Here is a 12,265-nt window from a genome sequence, read left to right as displayed (position 1 = left end):
ATTCATTTCTTGTAGTATCAATTTGATTGATGTTTCTCTAGAAATTATTGGTTACAAAACAGTCTAACGTCGGGTACAAATCTAGATAAATGTATACTTTGCAGTATTTCCTTTTCTTATACTGATTGAATTACACTTCACAGTTTAAACTCGTGCCAATAAACATGGACTAAAATTTGTTAAAACAGTTTATCCAAACACTTAAATAAACATAAAATGTCTGTATTGTTTAGAGGCGTCATTAAACCTATAAGCTTATAGCCACTTCGTCATCTAGTATTCGAAGTAAAAAGCGCAGAGAGAGAATGAATAATTCCACAAGATCATAAGGTCGATGGGATTGTTCAATAAGCTATGTGTAATCATGAATAAATATCACATACTGTATTGGTAAGGTAGTCAGAGCTGTATAATGTAGTTGCTAGTACATTCATAGCTGTCTATCTCTCTTGATATTTGATACGGCAAAACCCCTGATGGTTGATAAATAAAGGTGAATAACTCGTTAAACACGAAGAAAGTGTCTCACAAAACATAACAACAAAAATAATCAATATAGTAGTTAGAGAATATTATTACTTCAAACTTATATTGCAAACAATGTTTTAATACATTTCTAGGATATGCAGTACTATTGTTAATGAATGCAATTCTATTTCAACATATAAATTATAAGAGACACAAAACGTCAATAGTTCTAAAGCACGATGTTTTACAGCTTTCATACAAAACATAATCAACTCGTCGGCACTTTAATAAATTTCAAAGCTATCAGATTTTACTAAATTAATTCTTCTTAATTAATAAATCTCTGGATTGCAACTTTAATAAAATTCAACTACGTCACAATCATCACGTAGGCTATGTATTTATGGTAAGACACCTTTAACACTAAGCAAATCATTTATGGCCTCTCTGTATATGCTAAACAACACATGAGGATTACCTCAAATGGCCGCCAAAATTTAAGGGTTAATCGCTGTTTTAGTAAACAGTTTTAGTTTGTAATTTTTCCATAGCATTCATAGCAATAACTGTTTTGAAACTTTTATGTGTTAAGTATTTAAGAATATGTACAATGTGATTCATGATACATAAACTATTATTACTATTTTTTAATTTTTATTATTGACACGAATAAATTATACCAACAATTCACAATTCGATAGCTAATATTTCACGAGGAAAATAATACGGTATTATAAAATATAATGTATTTTACTGAACATTGGCTGACAGGTGAAAACCACGTGATAAGCAGTGTTATCCGACGATTGGATCAAGTATTACCAAGTAAAGTAAACCAAATTTAAAAAGAAATTATTCTTATTCTAATCTCTATATGCAAAATATCAATAAAAACGTTAAAAGAATAAAAATAAAACATATGTTAGAATAAAAATGAAAAATACGTATAAAATATTTGTTTAATTATTTTAGCGGGTTAATTTTGATAAAGCTTAGCTATTTATCGATTTATATATCACATTTTTCTAATTTATCATTGTAAAAAATTTGCAATGCATCACTTTCTCAGACAGAATTGGATAATTTAAGAGTTAATATCTTTGAAATAGTGTATACAATATGCAATAAAACGTGTAGAAACTTTTGTTGGCTATTTACATAATAACTTTTACTAAACTAAAAAGTATGTCTGCTATGTATTCGTTGTATTATAGCATCGACTGAAAACGGACGACTAAATATTATTCCAAATTTCATCTTTGAGAGTTCTCCAGATTCATAATAACAATCATTGTCCGTGATTAAGTGTTGTAAGAGTTTTTAAACACAACAATTCCTAGTTTAAGCGAAACTATTCTATACTGTAGTTTTAACGGGTAAATATAATAGATACATGTTTTATAGTTGAGAATGCCCAAATGTACATCCTTTACAAAAATATAACTTTTTAATGAACTAATGCTATATATTAGTCAGCCGAAAAATAAACCTTCGTTTGCCAATAAACGAAGGGAATCCAATATTTAAAGTTTCCTATTGCATCAATGCAAGACACAGCATTTACTTTTTCATGCTTAATAAAAAGGCAAAATATGTAGTGCAATTTTCCTAATGTTTATCAACAATTTTGAACAATTTTATCAACCAAACAGTATGTATTGTGTCTGTCACAACAGGGTAATATGACGAAAAATCAAGAAACATTACTGATTTAAAAATCCCAATGAATATAAGGCAAAATGTCTTCAGGTACTTGTGTACTTTTTATGAAATGAAACCTAAATGGAACGTATTTAACTAATTTCGTCACACTAAGAGGTACATAACTACGTTTACAGACCACGCCGAGCAGATGTTTACATCAAGAAAGATAATATTTCAAGTTTATAAAGATCACTTTGTATGTTATCAATTAGCTAGTTAGTTAGTTACTAGAAATTAGGTTAAACAATTTTATAAGCCTAAAAAAATTATATGCAGAATATTCTAGAATTTAGAATAGTCTACTTTTAAAGGCCCGCGATATTTAAAGTAGTTTTATCAGATAATATTTTAAGTTATTATGTTTTTCTGTACACTATAATGCTACTCCGAACCAATCAAATTCAATAAAATAAGAATGAAAAACACCATAATGTGTTTTTATCATACTCTTTGTACGATGAACAGATGAAAAACTGTAACATACATAGAGCTGCATATACTTTGGACGGGAAATTATTTTCCGAAATATATTTCAGTTATAATTTAACCTCAAACAAAATATCACCAAAAATCAACCAAAACGTCACCAATCGTATGATTGGTGGATCATTGTTATGAAATACACTCATCATTGTTTGAACACTCATCACTGAAATACACTTATCATTGTAGTGAAAAACACGGCATTTCAAATGCGAGAAAAGTTGTCTTTAGATGTAAAACGCGCGGTTATCACTAGAACATTTAACCGCTAAATTACCGTTGAAGAGACCACTTTTTCAGTAAGTACTTGCATATTGTATGATAAAAGACCAACTGTTTGGGTTCGGTTGGACACCCATTGCTGCAAGGTGTGACGGACCGTCGATCGCGATCACTACAGCTAGCCACGCCATTTCACCATTATTTCCACCAAATTATGACATAATTTAACTTTATCGGGTCTAGTTCGCTAAGCCGACCGATCCCAACAACATACCCTTACTTACAGTCGTATTTTGTTTTCGTACACATTTAAATTTGATCACTAAGGATGAATAGTTTTCAATTTCACAAACTAAATCAATTAGAGCGTATTTTATAGCCTACGTAGATGCTAGTTGTGTGTACCTAATCAATTTATTTAATTTTATTTAACTCCTGCATATTTGTTACATTATGTGTAAATGTGTTATCTTCATAGTTTGAAATTTTATACTACCAATGACAATAAACAAACGAGTTCTTCGAATGTTTTGTAGGCCTAAAAGTTTACTAAATTGGTTAGGATTGTTTTTTGCTTAAAAGTGAGTGTTTTGATGATGCACAGGAACGAGTCATAAATAAATACATGAATAACAAACCCAACGTAAACTTTGCTAGTCTTATTCTAGCAACTAAAACACAAAGTAAGTATTTCTTATTGAAATTACTATGAAATAATTTTAGTTTCTGTATCTCTTTCCATAATATAAAAGAAATCAATATTACAAAGTTTTAACGCATGTTTGTGAGCAATTCAAGTCGTACATTGGTTAGGTTTGTTGCGTTTGTAGTTGTCACAGTTATATTGTAACTTACTGGTAACGAAGGCTTATGCTAATAAAATACACTGCTCTACTAATTTAGCAAAAACTACCAATAAACATAATATAACGAAAGTGGCTGACTAATGAGCTAACACAATAATATTCACTTCCTCAGTTTTTGACTTTTGTTTTGAAATGCATTAGCCTATATAATTCCATTACATAATTAAAAAAAAAAAAAAACAACTTATAGCGCACACTACGATTCAAATAACATGATTTAAATTTATATAATGGTTATTCTTCAGTATTCAACAATTATAATTGTAAAACTAATATTTGCAAGTGTAGGGATTCGTGTTGCATAGTACAACTATTTTTGTAAGGTTTTGTTTGTAAGAATTTCAGATAGTAGCCATAGCCTATAAATCCAACTTATATAAAAATATGCGTTGAAACTTAACATATATTTTTTTAGATTTTCTCCAGACGTAATAAAAAAATCGGTTAAGACTATCCTGAGTTAATGTCAAGAATAATTAATTACAAATAATCTGTGTGTAATATGCATCTTCTTCGCGTGATTAGTATTTGCAAACAGACCGCAGCCAATTATCTACGACGAGAATAATTTAGGGTTGTTTGTAAACAATATAACAGTTTAAAGAAATAATAAATCGTGGTTTATATATTTAAATGAGCAATAGTATTTCATTTAATGAAAAATAATTCTTAAGTGTCTGTTAAAGTTTTTTTTTAGTTTGATAAAAATAACTGTGATTAAAAAGTGAACTTATTCAACCATTCTAAAAGCAATATAAAAATATGTACTTCTGAGGATCATACGTATCTTGAGTACTACTAATTTTATATCTTTTAGCAAATGCTGCTTTAAGCTGTTCGAATTTTTTATTGTATTTACAAACGCGGAATAAAGTTTTCCTTTAACACGCCAGCGTAAAATAACAATAATTGAACAAATTCGTGTCCAACAAATTCCTCATTTTCCTAAAAAAAAACTTAAAGAGTCGTTCGGGGAAACTACTAACTTGGCCAATTTTAGTTTTAGCTCAGTTCAATTAATAAGGGATTTTTAAACTTTTGTGATACTGTATATGGCAAATTTAATATTAATAAATGAACTGAATTTTAAGAACCAAGTAAACTGGTATGAGTGAATTCTGTCGTAGTTAGATTCATGACTAAAGACGATTTTAAACCTTAGCAACGATGATAAATATAAGATATAGACTTCTGAAATAAGGAATTATGATTCATCTAAGTCTACAACAACAAACAATTAGTACTTTGATATTATATTCTTGTATTTTAATTTCATCTATATCCAATTGAAATTTTTTAGCGACTGGCATATATTTTCCTTTTTTATTTGTTCTTAAAATGTACGTTTTGTGTTTATATAACAGCCAAGAGTAAACAGCCAAAAAATAAAGGGTTATTTAATTGAAAAGGAGTTTGTAAACATTTCAATCATAAGCTTATGTTACAAAAGAAGTTTTTAGAAGGCAAGCTGCAAAACATTCGTTCATAGCAAAAGTCAGATTTATAAAAGTTATTTCAAGTAAAGTTACATTTAAGTAGTTTTTAATCTATTCCATGGAGCCTTTACTTCGTTATTTCAATAACGGTAAATAAAAAATCTGTTTTAGAACGAAGATTTCCAAAATCAATGAATAGAGCCTCAGAGTATGACACCGTAATCTCCATCTGTGTTCTCAACGTAAAATGTGTAAACTAACAACAGCAATAATCAATAGTTCTCCACTACAGTTGTTAGCCGGGAGAACTATCTACGATATTTCTGTGTTGTTTAAGTACGTAAAATTAAATTAGCTTAAATTTTATTTGAAGAAACTAATAAAATTGTTGAACTGGAGCCGGTAGCGGGGCTGGCAATGTAGCGTGATGGTTACTTTATCTGACCCCTCTGCACTCGAGTACAGTATAACCAATCGCAGCTCCCCTCTCTCCTTAACATAACGATCTGTTTATATTGTCACCACTGTAAACATCGCACGAATCGCACGCGTACACAATCATATTGCAAATTAGTGACTTCGTATGTTCCGCTCAAATCGAATTATAGTTACCGACTGACAACCTCTTCTATATCATAGTAATTTATCTAAGTAGAATCTGGTACAAGAGTTTAAAGGAAATTCTTACGTAACTCAAGAAGTTTGGACGAAAATGTTCGTTGATCACGAAACCATGACGTGTAAGACAAACGAAAATGTGTTGGCGTCTTTTCATCAACCAACACCCGATCACAAACAAATCAAAACAATAAACTGATCAAAACTGAAAAATTATAAACGAAAGCATATTAGCGTATATTTTAACAACCAACATCCGATCAAAACAACAAACGAAACAACATCGATCAAAACACAAAAGGCTTTTGAAACGAAAAGAATGTTGACGTCGACAAAATAATTATAAAAAACTATACAAAAAACTTGAAAAGCCTCTAGAACTAGAACATGGTCACTATAAACGTTTTTAATCAATGTCACTGAGCTGAACCAGTCACAAGAAAATAATAACACTATTAAACAACTAATCCGTATTATTTGATTTACCATTGTAAACTTTGCGAAATAAATTCTACCTTGAGCGATAGGAAAGTACTATCAATCCGAAACCATGATCACTAATAAAGCTGTACGGTATTACAAAGTTTTATTTTTTAACACATATTTTCTTATTATATGAACTCGAGAAATGACTAGCATCATTAGGTCTTTTGGACAGTCAATAATATAAATAGTTCGGAAAATTAAGTAACAAAATTGTTTGGTTGATCGAACCGGGGCGCGGCGCGGCATCTCGTATTACGGAGCGGCAGAAATAATGAACTAGCTTAACAGAATATGATGGTGTGTTGTTTAACAGTGTACCAAGTGGTAATGTGATCAGTTGAATAAGGTGCATTGACTTGTATCTTTAAAACTTGCGTCTTAAAGATGCATAGGGCTATGGATTATATTACGGTATATTACTTCAACCATGGCGTATGACTACATCAAACTACATACGACAATTTTATTTTTAATCACCTAATATTTTTAAGATAAGCTACGTAAGATTTGCTCGATTTGTTACTGTGGCCAATAAAGTTATTTATATAAAATTAACGTTTAACCAGTAATCTAATATATCCAAAATTCGTTTATAAAAGATTTAACCTAAATATTGATGAAAACACGTTTAATAAAGTATTAACTTAACAGACAAATGAACATTCAAAATAGTGTAATAGTAAAAAAAAGTTGTGAGCTAAACAGTTAAAAATATTTAAATACTAACTACACTTCATTTTGGGTAAACAAATAAAATGGCACCATAATGATTATTCACTTGACATAAAGATAACTAAGATCCTTATACTGCTTAATCCGTGCGTTATATCTAAGGCATTACTATTTTTGTAACTATTTGTTTTGTTAGTAATTTAAACGAAACTAAACTATAGCAAATTAAAATAAACTTTGTGGTTAATCACTTTGATTGAAAAATAAATACTGCTTACAAAAGCAGTCAGTTATCGTACTGAAAGAACCAATGCAGAAAAATAAGTATTAAGACAATAAGACATTTTATTGACCGTTAAGTAAATACAAAATACAATAGGTCTTGTCAATTTTAAAAATAGGCCTAATTTAGTTTTAGTAGCCTAATTAGCCTAATTTAGTAGCCTATTTAGTTTGATTCACCTAGAAATGACATGTTTTAGTGTTACAATATTTGCCTGAATTGTTTTCACTTCTAAATAGTAAACGCTTTGAACTAACTGGCAATTTAATTCAAGACTTCATGTAATGTAAAATGCATTTAGTTAGTTTACGCATTTATACAACAAAGTATATTAAACATTTTCAGGATTGATAATATTGGATGAAATGTACATCCACTAATGGATTTAGATGTGAAACTATTAGACAGACCTAACTATTTTAATATTAAAGTTAATTTTGTTTTACTAAAGATAATTGTAATGATAACTGGTTTACTATATTGTAATGTTATAATATTGTTATTTATTATATCACAAATTATTTATTATCTTGAGCAAATAAGTGCATGCATAAGTTATTGTAAAATGGTTATACCGTTAATAAATAAATGATACGACTAGCACATTATCTTAAACATAATCTTAAACAGGCATCGCAGCACAATATCATTTGTAAACATATAAAAGTGTGACTAATACAATGAAATATTTTATAAATTCGTCTTAATCTAATTCGGAGTTTTAAAAGAATAAACTTTAATTGTGTTCACGATTAAACGTTATGCATCTGGTACAGTTTGGTTGAAAATCAATTCAAAATTAATAATGTAAAACTAGCCTTACTGAATAAATTCTGTAAATGATTTACTTATATTCATTATGTACTGTATTATGTAGTATAGTTGTATTCTTAATCTAAATGAATTATTATTTTATTCTTAAGGTAGCGGTCGCCTCGCCGCGCCGACGGAGCTTATAACTACCGACAACTTCAGTACCAGGTTTGACGATCGGGATTTTATAGGTCTATGCAGGGAAAACTTTTGAAACTAGTGTACTAACCAAGGGATCATATCAAAATAATAATATAAGATTGCAATTTAATTTATTATCCTACTTACGGACTATTAAGTAGGCTATTATAACGAGATTTGTATTCGAAAAAAATCATTTTAATACTTAACTTCGTTAGAACACTATACTTTATTCAGGTAAAATTATCCTTAAGGCTGATACAAGATTACTTTGAAAATGATGAAATTCGTTTATGTTTTCTAAGTGCAGTATATATTTTCACAAGCTTTCGTTGGTATAAAATTAAATTTTATGTAAAAAGTAGTCATTGGTAATTTGTCTGCATTGTCTGCAGTGGTCTAGCAATAACAGTTTTCTTACACTTCTTTTTATTATGCAAATTACATAAATAAATAGTTGGTAGATAAAAATCATCAGTATACAGGTAAAACCTGAGGTAAAGTCGTGCAAGTTTTAATTTAAATTAAAACCTTAACTACGCTTTTTAGTCACGTTGAAATAATTGAATAAGTAACTTACAATTTGAAATTAAAGCTTACTTATAACCTTATTATTGAAAAATAACTAAACTCACACGAACAAACTACGAGAAGCGCTCTGAAAACGAAAGCTGTGAAGAGACAAGATAGAACAACTTAAAACACAATAGCTCGGCCTAAATAAACAATAAATCCATCAGCCCGCGACGAATTGGTCCTTTAAATGTCTTCTTTCGCACTTAACTGCAGTATAACCATTCGAGTCACGTCACTAATCGTGTCTTGTTTTGACTGAAAATATCGGGGTTTGTTTATTTTTTGTGAAACTAGGCCTAGTGTAATTTTAATTTTAAAAGCATTAAAATTTTTTACAGGCCAAATTTACCTAGATTTTTAATTTCTTTCAAACTTGAACATTGTGAAAATTTACTTGTATTTGATTACGAAAATGAATATAAAAATCAGATATATTCTTTGGGCGGTTCCAACGGATATGTAATACATTAGATATAAAAAATGTTTCAGCTAATCACTGTTAAATGTTTACGCGTAAGCTATGCCGTTACTTTGATGCTATCAATTTATTTTTACTAAATATTTTAATTAGTATATAAAGCATAGTGACTTTACAAAAATAAAATAGTTGCTAATTTTTTTAACTTATTATAAAACTGACTGATTATAAAAGTTACGTTACGTCTGAGTATTAGATATGACTAAATCCCGTTCATTGGTTCTAAACGGTTCACCAACGCATACAACTACCGTATAAATGTTATGTTTGTGTATACTAGGTAATTTGAAATTGGAGTATAATTTAACGCAGCGTGAACACGAAATTGTAGCCCAATTACGTTTAAAATGTTTTTTTGCTAAATATTACGTTTCCATAACTAATCAGCAACGGATCTTACAGCAACGCTATGGCTCGTCGGTTTAGTATTTTAATATATAAAATAAAATTTATGAGTTATCTAGAAAATGCAAGAAATATGCTACCACTGTAATATAATATATTGTAATATTGAACTCATCATATTGTAACTTAACTCGTACATATTAAACTCATATTATATTTTAGTATATAGGTTAGAGTTGGCCAGACAGCCGAAATAATTTGTTATTAACGTGTCATGTGGGTTGAAATAATGAACTGCTTCTAACTAAACGGAAACTGGTTTTGTATTGAGTCTTTAAAACAATAAGCGAAGACACGGAGAGACGCTTGCAATATCAACAATCGGCAAAGTGTCTCATCCTTACTTAACACTGACAGTTTAATGTAATACTTTAAATTTAATCCTTTACTGTTTACTAAATTATCTTCATAACAAACTTTTATTTTTACGTATATATCATTACTAACAATTGTTTGCAAGAATCGTTCTTGAATGTCATCAAGGCAAATTACGGCCAGGATTTAATTATAACATTAAAACACAAATTGAACTACTGAACTGTAATTGTAAAAAAAATACTTTTTATGACTACATTAAAATAATACATCTTATGATCCGAACAAATGTGGACGAACAGTTATTACGATTGATTACAAACAAACTGAAATTGATTATAAATGGATTTAGGCACATAATTTGTTCAGAGTTATATTTTATTTTTCAAATACAATCGATTAAGAATGACCGATATATTCAGTTGTTTTATGCAAATTTGGACATTTACAACGGTCGATACTGCAAGCCCTAAAGTGAATATCTGCAGTCCGGCCATTGTAAAGTTAAATAAAAATGTTTGAAAAAATATTATTAGAGTAATGAGAACGAGCTAAGTGTCAGACTTCGATCTCAAGCTTTTAAGTTTCTGTCGAGGTCGAGTCATCTTAGTTAACAGAGCAGATCGCGCGTCCTCGGTGTCTTCGCTTGTAACAAGTCCCTATTGGGTTCCCTAAGTCCCTAACTTCTCCTAGTAGTGAATCTGCACAGGACTTACCGTCTTTGGGAGGCGATGGACACTGGGGAGCGTAAGATCCTAAGTGATATCCCGAATACGAGTTCTGGTGCATCGGAGGGAAAGGATAAGCGGAAAGAGCTGTCCTAGGACTTGCGAAGCCCGAAGGGTCGACACCGTGATGGTGAGGGCCCGAGCCGGAGTTGGGTTGTCCTCCGGGTTGGTGAGGGTTGAAGTGGTGCGGATGGTAGGCTGATCTGATGCCCGAAGGGTTGTACGGGTGCTGCTGTAGCTCGATGAACGCCGACTTGGACGTCGGCACTGGGGTGATGGTCCCCGAAGAGCCGGAGTCCTGGTGGTTCGGAGGACCGTTCCCAGAGCCCAGGAGGTGGTGATGGTGTGACTCCAGAGCGTCCCCTGCCATGGTCGTGGGTGTCGGAGTGTTAGACCCTCCGGCACTGCCGCCCGATCCGAAGGGGCTCCCAAGATCCGTGTAATTCAGCGTGGTCGGTTTGTCCGGACACGAAAGGTTGAAACTCTCCTCTAGGGAGTCGATGGTTCGCGACACTCACTGTCACTGACACTACTAGTCCGAGATCCTGGGTCCCATGTTAGCGGCTACGACCTACCAGACTACAGGATATTCGCAACACCCAAACTATCATAGTTCAGGAGACGACGCGAAATAAAATATAAATAAAATTATAAATTTATCGAAACAGACAAAGTATAAAGTACGAGTGTTTGGTCGGAAGGTCCGGAAGACCGATTACCTGGGATAACGAGGTAGTCCGCGTAATAGTCAATGATTACCCATAACAATCACAATTACATCGAAACAACAATTATCCATAAACGGAGTGGGCTTATCAATCCTGGGAGTAGGGATTAGGGCTCTTCACTATCACTCACTGCACTTCTCGCGTCATCTTCACAATTTTGATTTCGATTACACTCAGATTTTCGTAGAATAATCACAGTTATCGGAACAACGGGTAAACACGGTCGAGAGCGTAGGCCGCTGGAGAGGTGCGCACTGCAGTCCACAGACGGAGTCCTTACGCGGCAAACACTTCCGAACTTGAGATCCGGACGAATATTCTATTTATCAAAACGAAAAAAACTTGATTCGAACGGAGGAACTGACGTGCCGCAACGGAGTGCGCGCGGGCCGCAGGACGTGCGAGGCGGGCTAACCACTTAGAAATGAGTATGAGCGCGGGCTGCGGGGCCGGGCGGTTGGCCTTGGACAGTTCCTCAGAGGCCCGTAGGGCTGCAGCACCGTCCGTCGGGTGGCTTGGGGCGGAGCCGGCCTCTCTAGCCCCTCACAACACTATTGGCCGACCACATTTAGCTCCTCCTACTTTTATCGAACATTATTTTACTTGCAAAGGTTGAAATGTGTTTAGTGTCCCCGTCTACAGCCCAGATATAGGAACAAACACCTCTACGTATTCCCCCTTACCAGATCTGCCACATCTCTAGTAGGTTATTTATTTTCGCTCTTTTTCGAATCTAAAGATTATGTTACCCTAAAGTTTGAGATGCACGGATTTTCATAGATAACTCGTGTTCTTGCTCGAACTCCTTATCGTTGTTGTACCGATCTCAAGTGGAAGGTTTGC

General features: G+C 32.4%; 1 protein-coding gene across 2 annotated transcripts in view; it reads right to left on the bottom strand.

Moving 5' to 3' along the window:
* Positions 1-12,038, bottom strand: part of LOC128998109 (homeotic protein distal-less-like) — a 66,252-nt gene extending 54,214 nt beyond the window's left edge. For both annotated transcript variants that reach the window (XM_054424106.1, XM_054424107.1), the window contains exon 1: positions 10,683-12,038. In XM_054424106.1, the coding sequence (XP_054280081.1) occupies positions 10,683-11,064 (382 nt within the window). In that variant the 5' untranslated portion in view covers positions 11,065-12,038. The remainder of the gene's footprint in view (positions 1-10,682) is intronic.
* Positions 12,039-12,265: the final 227 nt, after the last annotated feature.

This window comes from Macrosteles quadrilineatus, unplaced genomic scaffold, assembly GCF_028750875.1.
Source record: "Macrosteles quadrilineatus isolate MER2022 unplaced genomic scaffold, UCM_ALF_1.0 Scaffold_7__1_contigs__length_78375512, whole genome shotgun sequence".
In the NCBI taxonomy this organism is placed as follows: Eukaryota; Metazoa; Arthropoda; class Insecta; order Hemiptera; family Cicadellidae; genus Macrosteles; species Macrosteles quadrilineatus.
The sequence above is the reverse complement of the archived record's forward strand: the minus strand, read 5'-3'. Positions and strand labels throughout refer to the sequence as shown.